Raw genomic sequence first — 18,560 nt, 5'->3', positions numbered from 1 at the left:
CCCCCCCCCCCCCCCCCATACAAATGTTATGTATACGCCACTAGTTTGAACTTAATACGTGTTTTAATGTTATTTATACCTTGCAAAGCTCTCGACACCACTGTATACGCACTAATTAAATGATAAAATTTGTTGCTGTAATAATCGGATTCCTTCACATTATATACGGCTGTATATTATAATAAATATTTTTACATCATACTTACATAAGCTCAAACTAATTAAAGTTGTACAATATTATGCATATTATATTAATATATATTATATGCATACCAGATTGATAATAAAAATCATATTTAAAAATAATCATATTAATCAAATTTAAATCCTATTTTAATCATTCATACCAGATTAAAATAGGTTATGTACAAGAATATTATTAAGGGATATTATCAATAAAACTGTTCACGGTTTGCTATTGTAATTTTTTTTATTTTTTTATTTGTTACATGCAGAAAAAAAAAAAACAGTGGTTATTGATTTAATTGCTGCTTTCAATCGATCCCTAGTAATCCCTTGTCAGTTGTTATTGGTTTTTTTCGTTTAGTTTCTTGATTAAAATACTATTCTAGACTTATGATATGAATTTAAATTTACTAAAAAGATATAAAAAAGTTATACAAATTTTCAAAATAAAAATATTTTATATTTAAAATTTGTCTAATATCATGTAATCATATCAAAATTCTTTAAAAATATAAATATATAAAAAAATTAAATTATAAATTGAATACATAAACATTTTTACAGTATTGTACAATTATTCAAAAGTATTAGACACTTGAAGATTGTTTTAAGATTCATTTGTGTCTTAGAACTGAAATCAAACATTCAAATGTACATAAATCATTAAATTAATACAGTGGAAGTTTTAAGGTGAATCTAAAATGTTAGAGCTATCATATAGAAATGAAAGAACTTACCAAAATATTACCAGTAAGATCCATTCTTAATCTTTTATTTTCTTTTATATGACGTGTTGTGCACTATAATTATAGAAATAAAGTGATAACTTAAATATAATTTAAAATATTCAATTTCATTTTTTTTTTTCAAATAATGTTCTTTTTTATCATTAAAACAATAAAAAGCATTATAATAATTTAATTTATAATCATAAAAACCTATTGCATTATGTATCGAAACATTTTATTCTATATTTACTATGAGATCAGTACTCAACGCCCACTATGTACGGGCGTAGCTTTGTTCCGGAACTTCACCTCGAGAGCTTTTGTCTCTACGGGACGTCGCATTATTTTACAATCGGCAACTTATGAGTAAATAAAATCTAAAATGTACAGCGCATTGCGATAAGGTTATTATACATATAATAATTTCGCATGTGCAGTGGAGCCATCAGAGGGCTATCGGAGCGCCCCTGCAGAGAACACGACATGTTGAATCAACGGCTAATATGTTTGATGGGTGGTCGACCTACGTGCCGCCGAGTACTGATCTCGTAATGAATAGAGTATATAACAATTTACCTCTTGTAAGTTTTCAATATCTGGCGACTGTCTTTCACTCAGTGGTTCCCATATATGAATAGCGTTTAACCGTCCACTAGTTGCAAGGGTTGGTAAATGTGGATGTCCCTCTATTGCTGAAATCTGAAAATCAAAATATTATAATATGTGCTACATAATATTAATTAAAGAAGAAAAATATTTAATTGTACTTTTCCTTGTCCTTTTTGGCATTTTTTTAGAACCAATGCTTCTGTTTTCTTATCAAAAATTACAAAAAAATTTTTGTTCGAACCATATACTACATACTCACTTCTGGGTCCATAAAAATTAATTGCAGTTACTAAGAACAAATTAAATGGTATTTCAGAAACTATTAAGTATTATATAAAAACTTGAACAAAATTACATACTCGATGAATTAAAACTTGTTTCATTGATATAACGGTGTGAAATAGTTTTAGGTGGATCATTAACATTGTACAGAACAATATTATTGTTATGTTCATTACCACAGACAGCTAAAATTTCTGTACCACAATAATTATAAACAGCAGAAGCAGTATTTCGATTACCACTGGGTGGTTCTAGAAATCCACCGTCATAAAAATGGTCTTCCAATCGCTGAAAATTATTAAACTGCTATTGAGTTCAGTTCAATTATTTTTTTAATACATCAACTTATTACTTCTCTAGTAGGAAGAAAAGGTTGGAATATTTTTACTGGTTTATGTAATATTTTTCTTTTGTCATACATTCTTACACAATCATCTTCGCCATTTACAATAAATTCAAATGGTTTCATAGGATTTATGTCAATACCATATAATTGCAAGCTATTTCCTTGAACAGTCTTGATATGTAGTATACTAATTACAATAAAAAAATAAATACATTTTTAAGTAACATATATTTTGATGTCATTGACTCCCTATCTATCATCTATTTAATGTATACTAAATCAGAAATAAAGTATTTGAAAAAATTAATCTATTCATATTGAAAAAAACTAAATACTTAATTGTATTAAATAATAAGAAAATAGAAAAACACTAGAGGGAAAAAAATAGAAAAACTGTTGGGCATGAACAATATATTCTTAATAAATAAAAACAGTTCAACTTCACTGTCATTCATTGACTTTAGCTATATCTTCAACAATATTAATCATAAATCTATTATGGTTTATTAAATTATATAATAAGGATCACTAGCCAATACAAATACTATTTGAATATAGAAATACGTCTAGTACATATACATCAGAAGAATAATGAAAGCCTCAAACTCAATACTATTTTCACAATTAATTGAATTAGAAATAAAAAAATGACTGAGTAATAAAAATAAAAAAATAATTTTATAATTTATAAAAATAATTCAACAAATACCAAAACCTATTAAAATATACCTTTATGCTGACAATAGTTACATATGGATCAGGCATAGAAGACTTAAATACATAGAAGACAAAATCCAATACTTAGCGAATTATTTAAATGTATAGAATAACTCTTCAAGATTTTCCTTTTATCCAGAGAAATCAAAATATATTATATTTTCTAATAGTTAAAATTAAACAAACCCAAATATTACACTAAGTAGTAAACAGATTTACTAAATTAAAACAATAAAGATATTAGAATTAACTTTTAATGAAAAACTCACATGGAAAAAGCATATAGATAACGTAAAAATAGAAGAAACATAATAAAAAAACTAGCAAATATACATTGAGGAGTCGACACAGAAACTTTATTACAAATCTACAACTCACTTATCAGATTGGACATTTTACAGAACAGGAAAAAAAAATCAACATTTAAAACATTAGACATAATACACCAAACAGATTTAAGATTATGTTTAAGTAGATTCAAAAGTAGCTCAATAGTAATTATATTCATAATTGATGGTGAATTACCAATGAAATAAAAATAAAATACATTATTGCTCAAATGTGCTACTCTAAATATAATGTACGACCAAAAATTAACCACACAATATTCAATCTCCGCCTTAATTATAACATTAAAAGCAACATTGAGCGGTTATAACCGATATAAAGAAGAATAAATAAGTTCTCAACGATTACCAAATTTATTATAAATACATAATAAATTATGAAATATTAAGCATTCCACCATGGAAAATTAAAAAAATATCTCTAAATACATCCTTAATCAGCTATAATAAAAATAATACAACATCAATCACACATGAATAACAATTTTACAAAACAATCAAAGATTACCCTAATTGTAAACATATCTATACTGACACATCAAAAACTGAAAAATATACTGGAATAATATACTTGGTAACGAATGAGTGGACTGTTTAGCAAAGAAAGTAAATAATACTAAGAAAATTGAAATAAATTAGAAACACTGTACTTATGAAGACACACTAGGAGGTATTAATATAGCGGTATGAGAAAAATGGTCACTAAAATAGAGAAAAAAATATATCAAATTCAACAATTAATAAATCAATCAGAAAATTATTGAATCTATCTCAAATATAAATAATTAATATTATATTATAAAAAAATAAAAATATAAAATATCACCCAATAGGCATATTGCCAAGGCATACTTTATTTCTATTAAGAAAAAAAATATACGTATATATATATAATTGTATTTATCTTTAAAATAAACATACAAAACTAAATATAAATGGTGTATATAATACAATAAATTTTAAAAGTTTAATGACTTTTACTAAATACATACAATTCAAATACATACATAATAAAGTTTATTATTTTTATAACACATTTTATAAATATCAGACAAACTAAATATTAAAAGATTTTCACTCGGTGATGCTTAAAAAAAAATACACCGGTAAAAGATCTTTTAATAAAAGCAGACATTGAATTTGCCTCATTATTTCTATCGATCTTAGAATAATTTATTATGTTCATTCTTATTCTGATTATTTAAAATTTATAGAATTAATATGAAGTAAAAATAGTTAATAGTAATACACTAATAAAAATAGAAGAAAAATATTTAAATATATAATTTAAAATGGTTAATTAAAGAAATTGGTTAACATAAATAGAAAAATACAGTATATTAGTAATATATTTTTATAAAACTAAGTTGTACTTTTGGTATATGATAAAAAGTAATTTAATTATAAAGAATTTTAAACATAGTGAGATATTTGTAGAGGAGCAAAGCCAAATATTTTTATTTAAGATTTTATGTGATAACAGAAATTATTATGAAATAGGTATAATAAATTATTAATTTGTATACTAAATTTTATAGATATAATGCTAAAAAATTATAAAAGGAAAATTGTACCTTTTTGACAAAAATAGTAATAATAATAATTGTACATACTCAAAATTTTATTATTTATGTTTCTAACAACAATGATTTTAATATATAGGTACTTAGTATGCATAAAATAAGTTATTGAAAGGAGTAGATAAACTTTTTTATTTTTGAATTTTTAAAAAGTGTATTTACTTATAAAATTATAATATAAATTACATACGTCAAATTAATCCAAAAAAAAATGTTAACTTTCAAAAGCATTTGGGTAAGTTGATAAATTCCAAAAAATGTAATTAAAAAAAAAATAATTAAGCTTAACTTTTATTTTAGAACAGTCTTGAAAATGTCCTCTATTTATTCTTGTAAAATGTATATATTTATCTTTGAGTGTTATATTTAAAAAAAATCATTGAACCTTAGATCTGTCCACTTACCCAGGTCTCCCCTATTATAGTAATTAAAACAACACAATGTATAAAATAATATTCCTTACTCTGTAAATATTTTATTATATCTATTAATAGGTTCACGAATGTCAATATTCTTAACAATGCCGTCTTTTCCACAAGTGAGAAACACATTTTGTACTTCACAATGTACTCCAATTTTACTGCATTGCTTAATATGACGTGATATTAATCTACTATGTATAATACCAGAATTATGCACATCAGCCAATATAATTATTCCATCTTTTCCAGCTGTCAAAATTTGATTTGTAAGAAATTTTATCTAGATATGATATGATTATTAATGAAGAATCAATCAAACAAGTAAATTGGTGCAAATTAATTTACGTGAGATATCTTTTCGGCATGTAGACTTTGAGTATGTTTAAGTATGGGATTTCCCCAAGACCAATCCCAGACGACTATTGTACCATCATATCCGCTAGCTAATAAGTTACCAGCGTTATTAAAATCAATAGATCTTGAATAACTCTCATGACTTATTAATTGTTTACTCAATTTAAGTTTTTGTGTCGCAACCTCTGATTGATAAAATGTGTTACGCCATACTGAACATTTATTATTGTGACCAATCTCTCTATATACAAAATGATTTTATAATTTAATTGTTTAAAAATAAAAAAATTAACATTTACCTTTTATATAGTTCTTTAGGAATACACCAAAAATTTGCCTTAGAAGTGGTTTTGATTGGTTCTCTATTTTCTTTTATCTTCAGGTAATGCATTGAACTACGAGGTGGGGCATGATCTTGATTCATAAAAAAATTAATAAATGGAGTTGTATTCTACAATATAAAAAAAATTAAGTAAAAAAAACTAATTTTTCAAATCAAAAACCTTACTTCAAACGATTCATCATAAGTTTGTATGTCTGAATAATCTGTAGAATCGGAATCAGTCATTTTTTCTATGAACACTATTGATGAATATAATAAATACAATAACAAAATAAATTTGTTATTAAACAAATTTTATAGTAAAATTAACATATACACATTTATTAATACTACTTATTATCACTTTATTATATATATATATAATAAAGTAATGGCTTATGAATGTATTTGTGGTTAAATACTCGATAGATTTATAGGAAGCAAAAAAGTATAATAAAAAGCTCCCATGTGCTTAAACCTAATTTTTCAGGAAAGACGAAAAACGTTTTAAAAAATCACAAATCATCAATGATTAATGAAAATACATTTAAAAAACGTAATAAAATATACATTTTTATTCTGAAAAAAATTGAAGTAAAAAACTTAATATATATGTATTTATTATACAAATTGTCAATATTTCATCACATAGGATGTTATGTTAATCAATCTTTTTTGCCAAACAGTACTTAGGAGATTATTTGAATAATAGTTGATGCCAGAGAAATAATAATTAAGACTTATTTTGAACGATTTTATAAAAAATAAACTAAGTTGTGTTATCTAAGAAATAAATATTTATTAACAAATTATAATTGTATAAAATACTTAACATTATAAAACAAAATAACTTTAAACTTTATAGTTATAATATGTACTAACTAAAAATAATTGCTAACTTTTATAAGTTATAACTAATTATAAAATGTAAAACATTACAACAAAAAAAAACAATAAAAAATAGTTAACCACTTTTTCAGTCCTGGTAATAAAATAAATAACAAATTATATTTACTCAAAATACTTAAAATATACTTTTTAGAATTATAACAAATAAGGTAAAAATTAAAAATAGTAATGTAATAGTAACCAGTCTTTGGATTTCTTATCATAGTTGAAAAAAAAACATAGTTTCTCACTTTTCTGTTTTATAGGTAACTAATTATAAAAAATTATAATCTACTATGCATGCCAATATCTCCAATGTAATTTTGATCAAATTTTTAATCACATAGGAGGTATTTTATAAACGATTTATGGTTGGTAACACATAGGAGGAATTGTATATTATTTTTCATTAATTCTACGATAGAGATAGCTCATAGGAGTTTTTATCAAAATTACCGCTTATTTTTTCTGAATCCAGGGATACCAATATCTCAAAATCGAAAATTTGGCACATAAGAGGTTTTTTCGTGTCAACGACGATTTGTTCTTATAAAACAACGTTCCTCAACCCTTTGACTTCTTGCCAATATGTCTTATTTTCACAAAGGATTGCTAATAAATTATAAAATTAGTTTTAATGGAAATAAAAATAATAACTATGAAGTAGATATTTATTTATTTGAATCACTTTGTGCCAAAAACATGTATACAAAAAAATAATTTATATTTTACAATTTAATTTTAATGTGATCATAAGGATTATTTAGTAAAACTAAATTTAGTTCTACAGATGATTAGTAAACTTGTAAGTTTGAACTCACAAAAAGTCTATTACAATACTTATTTTTAATGAAAGTGTATGACGATAAAGCCCTTTCCATAAACAGTGTTCGTTATCAAATATTTCAAAGATAATTTATAAATTCAAATACATCAATTTTTAAATTTTCCACTATTACCTTTTTTTCCCAAAATTACCTCTCATATGTTTTCACATACCACTAGGGGTACGTATACTTCCGGTTGAAAAACACCATCATAGAACCTTAAAAAATATTTTTGTTCATACTTTATACAAAATACATACATAGGTACTTGATATTATTTGTATATATTCAGATAATAATAAAAAATAAATAAATTTGGCTTAAAAACACTATTTACTAGATATTTAAGTAGAAAAAAATTAGTTATTACCCCAATAAGGACGAAATTGATTTTTATTTCTTAAAACCAAAAGTTCAGTATAAGTAATATTGTAATAACACACAAATGGAGTGATTTTCCCGGACAATTTTTAGTTTTAAATAATGTACAAAACGAATAGGCTTTTAATTTCAATTGTTAATTATATAATTAGTACTTGGGCAATTAAATACGGTGTTTACCCAAAAACGTATTATACTATGATAGCGTTGTGTTGACTTTACTAACCTGTGTGGTCGACAGTTGAATTTTAAAAATCACTCGATTGATCGTTCCGATTAGACGTCGTTGCATGAACATCAGGACATCTATTACAGATAAGAATGTACGAAAGTTCGCATGATATAGCAACAAATACAAGGAATATTGATTGTGACCCGTGGTGATAATTAAGGTGTGACCAGAATGTTAACATCATAACCGATCTGTTATTTGATAATTTAAACTCCTTGATGGAAATGCTGTTCGACTCGCCAGTGCATGCAATGAAGGGTTGTTAGACGTCCTTGGATTGCCGCGTTACGATGAAGGGGTGCGTCCGAAATGGTTCCTAAACTATTTTTCTTAAAAAAAATCCAATTTTCTTTCAATTTAAATGGTAGTGACCCAGTATTTTCTATGTAATACGTTAATTTGTTTTTTTTATGTATTTTAAACCATGTTATAATGTACTTACAGTTTTATTTTATTTGATATTTTCAGGATTACTCTGTGTTTTATTTTATTTGGGTGAAAATGTTTGTACCTACAGCACATCAATTTTTGACTGGCGACCTTTCTTGAACAATTTTTTTTTCTCTTTAACTATCCTTCAATTTCTATAAGTTCAGATTTTTACTATAATTTTTCATCGCTACATATGTATTAAATATTATTTCAACAACAATTCAATTTAAATTATTTATTTTCAAATATAACATACATTTTTTATGTATACATGTCTAACGTTCATTGTTGCTTGTTACCTTTTTTTTTAAAATCCAAATTGAAAACCATTTAGTGCAATAAATTTTCGATTTTTTTCATAGTAGATAGATTCCATATTCAAGTAATAAGTTTACATATGCGTCCCCTAAGATTATTTGTGCAAAATTGAATGATATCTTGTACTGATATCTTCTTATTACACCTTTTTTAATATCGATGATTTTTCTATAACTTACAATTTATTAAATTATATTATTTATTATAGGTTCTGTATAACAAATAACTAAATAAAAGTGATATGATTTAATACATGCACTGAAAAAAAAATGAATATAATTACTTTCTGTTATAAATAAACTGATGCTACATTGTCACTCGTCATTTTAGTTACATGGATAAAAACTAAATGAAACTATTGAAAAATAAATTTTTACCTTAGACCTAAACGGAAATAATATTTTTGAGGGTATCTAAGTGGGGTTGGGTGGGTTAGTGGTAAATATTTTTATTTGCACCACTACCAATTAAATTAAATCAAACAATCAAGGAATTTAATTAATTTTGCAATGACAACGTTTTGCCATGTTATCAATTTTTTTTTTTTGAATCGTCTGCAAACATTAGGAAATTTCCAAAAGAAATCATTTTTTAATTTCATTAATAAATAATGAAAAGATCAAAGGAGTCATGTGCCCTCCTAAGGAATAGCCGATGGGATTTCGATAGTACTGAATTTATGTTCAAAACCTTTAAACCATTGTACTGAGCTATATAAATGAATCAATCCAAGAAAGAATCGGTTCAATAGTAACAAATACAATAAAATAATTTTGATATTATTTATTCTTAGGACTATTATGTTTATTTTTTCTTGCTGTTAATACTTGATCTGAATGACTGTATGTAATTTTTATTTCTACAGTTCACATGAATATAGTAGCAAGGATGTAGGCTAGAAATGGAATAGATAATTTGTATTGAGAAAAACAGTTTAATGCAATATTTATTTTTTTTCTGTTATATAACCATAATTTAGGTGTAAATATATTATACGTTACGAGTTGATATTATTTATTCTAATAATCATATCATTATTTATTTAATATATACAAGTATTTAACTTTGATAACACGTATACTACATATTTTTGTTAAAAGTAAACATGGTTAAAATAATTTATTGTTAATTAGGCCAATGCGTTCAGTTTGAGTGATTGCAATAAATCAAGTAAAATTACCATCTGCAAGAAGTATTTCAACTTAAGCGATATGCTATAAAATTACACAGTGTAACAAAAATATAAGTTATAAAATTATATGGTTATATTTAATGATACAAAATAAATACACCTGAATACTAACAGTATCAATGCATTTTGTAGAATCAAATTTATTTTGTGGTTATTGTTATTTTTTATTTAACTTTAAAAGGAAATTGTACTAAAAGCTATATGTGAAACTATTGCTCATAGTTGTGGGTAGTAATAGATACAAAAATACAATGCGTTTTTTAAAGAATTTTCACTGGATGACTAATCATTATTTTCTCAAAATAGAGAATGTATAATAGAACGTGGTATTATTACATGTTTGCTATGCATATTTATTAAAAATAAATCTTAACACTTTTAGAAAAAGTAAATATCTATAATATAATATTTTATATACAAATTTATCCGTCGTACAAAAAATATTTTTAAAATAAACCATTAATTGTGTTTAGCCCATTATTTCAAAATACGAGTACTATGAATTAGTCGAAAAAAATATTTTCATCGGACTACATTTGTGTCCCTTAGTTAACTAGTTTCAAAATTTCACGAGTACTTACAAGAATAAGAGATAATTAAATATTTTTTGAGATTTGTGTATGTTGAATAATTATCCATAAAAAATAATAAAACTGATAAGTTTTTTTATGTTTTTTTTTCAAATAAGTTTAATCATCCACTTAAAATTAGATTTATATTCTATCGCACCGATACTTTTTCATTCAAGCTTTAAGGCTTAAATGTTCTAGAATCAGTAAGCATATGATAATAAAGCATATGATCGATTTCACAGTAGAACAATTTGATTAAATTTTCTCTTGCAAACATTGTTATAGCTGGTGCGTTACTAGTTGCTATATTTTGAAAAAAAATAATGTAATAGATACATAGACAGTGAACATTTACCAGTATATAATAATAATAATAATAATAATAATAATACTCATTTCTTAAATTGATTCAACTATCTATTTTATCAATTGAAGAACTTTGAATGCAACTTTAGTGTTGATGATGTCTAATAAGATCAACCAAAGTATTAACATGGGTGCACAGCATTTTGATTCCATTTGTCCATCTCAATAACAAATTATCTGTTGGAACTATATTTTGGAAATATAAAAATAGATTTATAGATGGTGAACATTGATCAGTATAAATATGAAACTTACTTCTGAAGTGAATCAAATTATCTATTTGATCAATTGAACCATGTATGCGATCTTCGGATATCATGTTTGCTACTGCACTTTCTGCTGTTCTTGCATCAACACCCAATATATAACCAAGAGAATCAATAAAAATGTTTTTGTATACTTTACTAACCCCAAATATATTATGTTCTAATATGGCTAGATGGAATATGCTTACACCTATGAATTTAAAAATAATATGAAAACTTATTAAATGTTGTAACCTATATAAATTATACAATTACCATCAGCTGTTTTTTGCATTCTGCTTATTTGGTTGAAGCATTCCATATATTTCAGAAATATCTTTAGGTGTTAATATATGGCTGAAGCACAATTTTCTAAGTATCAAGAACTCTGCTAAATCTGTACTTCTTTCGTCTCTATACAATAATGAAAACATTCGAAACCGTGTTGGTCCTAAAAGAGAATACAAATTAAAATTACTCAATTACATATACAATTATATATCTTACCTATGCTTGACAATACAGCACATTCGAAGGAATTCTTATAGAAAGACAAACATATCTCTTGAGGCAAACTTATCATAACTGACAGTTCATAATACTGAAGTGCGGCTTCGACAAACTTATTTTGGTATTCAAGTATTTGGGTAAACATTTTTTTATACCTGATTTGAAGCAATTCATTATCTACTGTAATCTAAATAATCAAAAGAAAAAAAGATTATTTCAAATAAACAATTCAATTTGATATATTTTACTAGGAATTTTGTAGCTTTCTTGATATAAGTTTCTGCGTTTGATGCTTGGCCATCTTCTAGGTATAGTCTAGCAATATTGATGTAGTTTTCGAATGCATATTCATGAGAAAATTTTCTAAAAATTGTAAATATAGCCTTAAAATAAATTATGAAAACATAAACAAATACTTTTGTCTTTACCTTAGATCTATAGTTATGAGTAATTCTGCAGCGTCTTTCCAATTATTTTCTTTCTCATAAATCTTTGCTAAGTATTGACAAATATCGGCTGCTTGATGTACAAAAACATCTGGTCTAGATCGAATCTATTGGAAACCAAACAAATAACTTATTTTTCAATGAGCACAATTTACGAATAAAAACAATTCTTACTTGTGCCAGTGAAGTTTGGGCCAGCAATTTAGATTGAACATCGGATAATTCAGGTAAAATTTTAATGGTAACAAGAGTTAATATTTTACGAGAGACCACTAAATTAACATCTTCACGAATCACTGAAATTAAAATGATGTTAGAAATTAATTCAACAATTTGTGGAGATATGATGTGTGACTTACACATTTCGAAGAATACTAGTAATAATTCTTCAGTATCAGTATTACCATTATTTAGTATATTGTTTAATATAATTCTGTATCTGTAATAATAAATGTCGTTTTTTTAAAAGAAAACATTTACCAGGGTGAATTCAAACATTCGTTTAAAACTTTTTCAACCCATAAATTATTAGATAATTAATAAAAACTCTTTTTTATATTCCTTTGAATCATTGTTAATAATAATTTTTCACCTAATATTTTAAGATTCAAATATAGATACTCCAGTAAAGATTCAGAAAGTACTAAACAGAACGGATTGTACACGCGTCCATGATAGCGTTTACAATAATTGCAATATCGCGGAGGATCGAAACTATATTGCTTACTGAAAGACGTTTTGGCGATAATTTCTAATCATAAATGCTTATTGTTTATTAAAATGTTTGTTCCTGTAACAACTTTTCCCATAGTTTTGCGTTTTTGTTACCAATGTTCAGTGATGTATTTATACATGTAGACACTATAGGCATATGTCTATGTGTATGCAAAATGTTTTTTTCTTTTATGAATAAAAATAGTTTAAAATTCGTTTTGCACGCTTACCTAATTAATATATATTTTACAGCAGGTAACAGATCTACACGCGGGAAACATGTCAATACGTCCCACCCTGCCCACGCCAGTAAGTTCAATTTCGGCAAAAATCAAAACTCCCGAGATGATAACCATTATAATAAGCGTCAGTGGGGGTTGTGCAAGCGGTTATTATTCCATTCGCGAACTGCGACGAGAAGCGTTATCGGTAGGTCGTTGCCAATACGTTTCGGAAATGATAGAACCGCCACGGCGGTGACGGCCAGGGGTGGTTTTTGGGCAACTTCAGACGACACTGTGATATAAATGGTGGTCGCGAAGGTGGTGGTACTCACAGTGAGGTGGCTGGGGGAGGGTAGGGGTTGAGTGTAATCGTCAGAAAACTAACAACTTACGAGGTCGTTTGCACATTCGGGACGACTTGTGCGTCGGTCACCGCCTGGAGCTTTTGACGTAAGAGTGTTACTCGTTGCGACATGTTTGGATTGACTGGACTACTGGCTGGCGATTGGACTGGTGAAGCCGACAGGACTGGGAGTGAAACGGGGTGCAAGCGATGCACACGAGCCGAGGACGCGGTTCGAAATGTCCCGGTGCAGACCGGAGGCGAGGGTTAGTTTCCGCTGCGGATGTTGTCGCGTGCGCGCGCACCCGCGTTGGCGACAGGTAGCCGACGGGTGGCTGGAGCGCGGCGGATGATAATGCTCGGTGGGCTGGAGCGACGGCCGACCACGCACCCGACACGTCCCCCTACCGTTCAGCATCGAGCCCTCCGCACCCTTGCTATACTATCACCCTCGGCGGACGCACGGGGTCGTCGGGGGTGGCGTTCAAGGGGTGTTCTTCTCACCCTTTTCCATTATTTCAACTACCAGTACGCGTCGAACACGGTGCTGATGTACGACACGAACGATTCGATATGTTTTCGTCGTTTCCCCCTAACCACGGTCGCGGGACGTGAATCTAGATAAGTACGGGTGGTGGGGAATTTCTCCTCTTTATTTGATACGTGGGTGGGAAATCGATCAATATACGACGGTACATTTCCGCACCCAAGCATATATCACCGCATTTGTAACACGTCGTTTTATATTGTGCGACCGTAGCGACCGTTTTTTATTTTAGAGACGGGCGTTGAATATTTGTGTTTTGCCATCAAATAATTCTAATCAGTTTGCGGGTTGGGGGGAAATTCTTCGTAGCTCCACTATCCTTATACTTATATTTATTAGTTATACTTATTCTTTAATAAGTGTGCAGATTTTGTCAACGGTACTGATAGTTAGATGGGACATCGATAGATAGATAATCGTGGACGTTTTTTAAATATTTTCGGTTGCGATAAATGAATACATTCAAAACATTGAGATCATTGTTTGGGGCAGTAAATTCAATGCACAAGAACGAAAAATATCAGTAAAATTAATAAAATTACCAATTAAATTAATAAACTTCTTGTTAATATAGGGCCGACAGGAAGATTTGTAGATTTGTCAATTCATAGTTGAACCATATTATTGTTCATAGTACATATATTGTTAGTTTATTAAACTAGTGGTTCTCTGAAACCACGACCCTTTAGGGATCCGTAAACATATTGAAACAAAACATAAAAACGTTATTTTATATTATTTTAATATTCAATCGAGATATTATTAAGTCACAATTGGTTGGAAGTAAGCATTACCAAACCTCACATTAATTTGAAACTACTTAATAATAATAAATATAGAATGTAATATTTAAGAAAGTGAATTTGTTTTAATAGTTTTAAATTATAATAATAATTATTTTCCTAACAAACAAATGTATTAAATATTTAAAAAAAAACTTCGTTGATTTTCAGATTAATTCAATAACTAATATTAAAGAAATGATCTATATATTAAAATATAAAGTATATCAATTTATATATATTTTTAACATAATTCAATGCTGTGTGTTAATTCAATTGGTGACTGTAATATTGTTTATACTTGCATTGAACATTAGACCATACGTAGGATTGCTATATATTTATAAGGCGAAACCGGGACAATACAAACACAATGTTGAGTATTATATTTTTTATATAACTTTTAATATATTGAGAGGATCAGTGGCGTATACAAGGGGGGGATGTGGAGATTAGATCCCCCTCTAGGCATTTTTTTAAATGTTATAAAATAATGGTTTTAGTGTGAGGGCGTTAGAAACGTATTTTCAAAAAAAAAAAATTTGTAAAATATAATATATTATATATTTAAATGTGTAAATTACAAATTATATTTTTATTATATATTGTTAATCGATTAAGTATTAAAAATGTACTTGAGATAAAATGGTCGAAATTAAAAATTAAACAATACTACATTTCCTCTAAAGTCCAAGCCGGGACATATGGACGTCCCGAAAACATTTTTCGGGATACCGGGACGCGAAGTCCAAAACCGGTGACAATTCCGGTTTTCCGGGACGTATGGCAACCCTAACCATACGACGTATACACCGGGCAGAGCTATGAAATATGGTAATCGTAAAACACAGTAGTTGACCTAATATCACCCTGCATATTTATTGTTTAAAACATTCGTGTCTGACGCTTCTCGTCCTGCTATCTATGTGACGCATTAGACATTTAAGACCCGAAATTCACGCACCGATGTCACATTTCCAGTGTTAATATCTAGTGTTAAATCGAGTTATAAATTGTAACGCATGACGATTGATATATGTCAAGAAATAGTCTACCAGTCACCAGACAATATAATAAAAAGTTCTAAAATCAGTTACGATCGTTTATTCACAGTTATTACTTTAATAATGTGACGTGTTTGTATACTGAACAAGGCGTCCGGTTGTGAATGCTCTGTTTATTTTACATTCTACTGTTCTGTTTGGTTGAGTACCCAATTTACCATTCTACTCCCTCCTACCCCCCTGTCAATTTTTTTTGCTAAAAATATTGTTGATCTGTGGATTTACATAAAATAAAGTTTCATCCATTAAACATTCGCGATTTTCTATTAGTCGGATGCAAGTTTCCAACTTGTTCGTTTTCTAACTGCGATAGTGCACTTTCTCAACTTTCTGGACTTAGAGCAAGACAAGAGATCGATTTTCGCATCACAGAACATGTATCCTCTGAAACCTGTTTTCGCCAAATCGTATACTTATAAAAGAACCGTTCGATTTTCTATCTTTCGTCATCATGATCGTAACCCTAACTTCCCTTCTGGGAAGATGAACAGGAGTTTAGAATAGGTTCGCGAATTGCTATTAATACTAGTCATTCGATACGTGTGGTACTTAGTCAGCTTCGACTACACGACAACGTGGGTGTGAGTACTGCAAGCATTCTGTCATCGTCGTATCGTAGTAATTATGCCGTACGGTAAAATTTGTATGCGTATTTAAACTGTTTTCATTGAACTAAATGTGTTTCTAAGTATTCCGTGTGCAAGTACACATTTTCAAAATTTAGATTGTTTCAATGTTATATATAGTTGCGGCGTCTCGATCGCCGTAGCGTCAGTGATTTATTAGGGTGAGATCCGAAGAAATTTCCCTATGCGACTGAGTGTGAAGAAAACGATTTAACTAACCAAGGACTCAAGACAATCGGTTGGGACGAAAAAAAAAGAATGAAAGACGGTTGACACGGTCCGTATGTATATATATATATATTTGTAGTTTTCGTAATGAGCCGGTAATTAAATAACAATTACAACCGTCCTCACTATGAATGTGGACGAAAATACATGCACGTGGCTTTATTGCCGTACGGTGGTGTAGCCAGGAACTTTTTATGTAGAAGAGGTTTAGAAAATTTATATATATTTAATCTTATCACTATCATTTTGACTATTTATGTTTATCTTGGTATTTTTAAGTTTTGTTGACATTAGTTTTTTTGACTCGGGTAAGAAAAAAATAGTTAATTTTTTTAGTCTGCTTATTTGTTATAGAATTTGTCTATGATAATAAATAATAATTATAATAATAATAACAATTTAGGAACTAGGAATTAATATAGGAACATAAATATTAGATATTAGAATATTTTCTGTCCAATCACTTAGGTATACTAAAAATTAAATTTTAAAAATATCTTACCATAATGGAATGTTTAGACGTCTTAGAATGATGTCAGATTAAAATAAAACAAATATAATAGAATAAAAATGTCAAATATAAACGAATAAACGCGTAGTAAGTAAAATAGTGAGACACGAATAAGCAACGATCAACTATTTACTAATAACTAATAGTTTTACACAATAAGGTGCTTGTGTTAAATTATCGGCGAGCCGAGTATGCAATAGGTATATCCAAAATAAACTTTCAATACAGACAATAATATCGCTTTTATCTCAATTGTCGGGACCAGACGACCGATTTAGAATCAACCGTTGTAAAAAACTTAAATAATATGTTTTCAAGCAAAAATCATCAAAGTAGTAGTAAAGTATCTAAATATGATCATAATATTATGACTTGTGTGTGTGTGTGTGTGAGTGTGTGTGTTTGTGTGTGTGTGTGTGTGTGTGTGTGTGTGTGTGTGTGTGTGTGTGTATGTATAAGAATGTTAAAGAAAAAAACGTGTTTCATGTAAAAGTTAATTTACCATCTCAGGTTAATGGAGGGGGGGTTCTGATCCTTAAATCCCTCCCCATGGATATGCTAGTAATTTTTGTTTTTATTTTAGGCTGGCAATACACAAGCGTTATTTTACCGCACCACATTTTACTGCACGCAATGCGCGATTAGTAGCACAAACACGACTACTATTATCAACAATAAATAACAAATCGTCCGACTGTCGCGCGATTATTACGGCCAATGTGAGGCCGTTCATTTAATTCAGTGCATACTAACAGAAAATACCTATCACGCGGTATTTTTAACGCACGGTAAAGTCAAGGTGCACGCGACAGTTTTTGAAATATCACGCGGTAATTTTACTGCGCGACACTCGTGTGTTGTGCTGTATTCATTTTAATGTACTTTAACAAAACACGCAGTAAAATTACGGCGCGGTAAAAATGTCGCACGGTAAAATAACGTTAGTGTGTTGCCAGCCTTAAAGAGAAGAACCATTATTGTCTGTGACTTAACGTTTTCATTTTTTTTTCAGGTGTTTGAAATATTTTTAGTTATTTGTTCGATTTTAAAAAAGTATATCGTGAAAATGAAAACGCTTCATCATAGTAATTGTTCTTTACATTAAAAACAAAAAAAAAAAAGAAGCCTCTACTATGAATTTACACTAAACGATTTATATATAATATGATTTCGCTGTTAAAATAATGTAAGTAAATATTCATTTTATTTCTAGATCCAC

The 18,560-nt window shown here is 28.3% G+C and overlaps 2 protein-coding genes across 2 annotated transcripts in view; both read right to left on the bottom strand.

Annotated features, from left to right (window-relative positions):
- Window positions 1-6,139, bottom strand: part of LOC112689031 (DDB1- and CUL4-associated factor 8-like protein 2) — a 17,947-nt gene extending 11,808 nt beyond the window's left edge. The window contains exons 1-10 of the mRNA XM_025562528.1: window positions 6,080-6,139; window positions 5,871-6,022; window positions 5,563-5,812; window positions 5,354-5,497; window positions 5,200-5,210; window positions 2,158-2,338; window positions 1,883-2,093; window positions 1,682-1,812; window positions 1,491-1,613; window positions 935-986 (exon numbers count right to left, since the gene is read on the bottom strand). Coding sequence (XP_025418313.1) covers window positions 935-986; window positions 1,491-1,613; window positions 1,682-1,812; window positions 1,883-2,093; window positions 2,158-2,338; window positions 5,200-5,210; window positions 5,354-5,497; window positions 5,563-5,812; window positions 5,871-6,022; window positions 6,080-6,139 — 1,315 coding nt within the window. The remainder of the gene's footprint in view (window positions 1-934; window positions 987-1,490; window positions 1,614-1,681; window positions 1,813-1,882; window positions 2,094-2,157; window positions 2,339-5,199; window positions 5,211-5,353; window positions 5,498-5,562; window positions 5,813-5,870; window positions 6,023-6,079) is intronic.
- A 4,774-nt stretch (window positions 6,140-10,913) lies between these two features.
- On the bottom strand, window positions 10,914-12,665 carry LOC112689030 (COP9 signalosome complex subunit 4-like). Its single transcript, XM_025562527.1, has 8 exons — window positions 12,662-12,665; window positions 12,477-12,598; window positions 12,285-12,409; window positions 12,105-12,219; window positions 11,854-12,043; window positions 11,630-11,797; window positions 11,357-11,557; window positions 10,914-11,038 (listed from the first exon to the last, which is right to left on the bottom strand). Exons 1-8 carry the CDS (start codon window positions 12,663-12,665, stop codon window positions 10,914-10,916), a joined length of 1,050 nt encoding a protein of 349 aa, XP_025418312.1.
- Between the last annotated feature and the right edge of the window lie 5,895 nt (window positions 12,666-18,560).

This window comes from Sipha flava, unplaced genomic scaffold, assembly GCF_003268045.1.
Source record: "Sipha flava isolate LNK unplaced genomic scaffold, YSA_version1 41_pilon_pilon, whole genome shotgun sequence".
In the NCBI taxonomy this organism is placed as follows: domain Eukaryota; kingdom Metazoa; phylum Arthropoda; class Insecta; order Hemiptera; family Aphididae; genus Sipha; species Sipha flava.
Note: the sequence above shows the minus strand (reverse complement) of the source record. Positions and strands in the feature narration are given on the sequence as shown.

Coding starts and splice junctions, on each gene's coding strand:
- LOC112689030 (XM_025562527.1), bottom strand. Junction 12,220..12,284: donor CTCATAACTATAGATCTAAG/GTAAAGACAAAA, acceptor TACAATTTTTAG/AAAATTTTCTCATGAATATG. Junction 12,044..12,104: donor AGAAAGCTACAAAATTCCTA/GTAAAATATATC, acceptor TTGATTATTTAG/ATTACAGTAGATAATGAATT.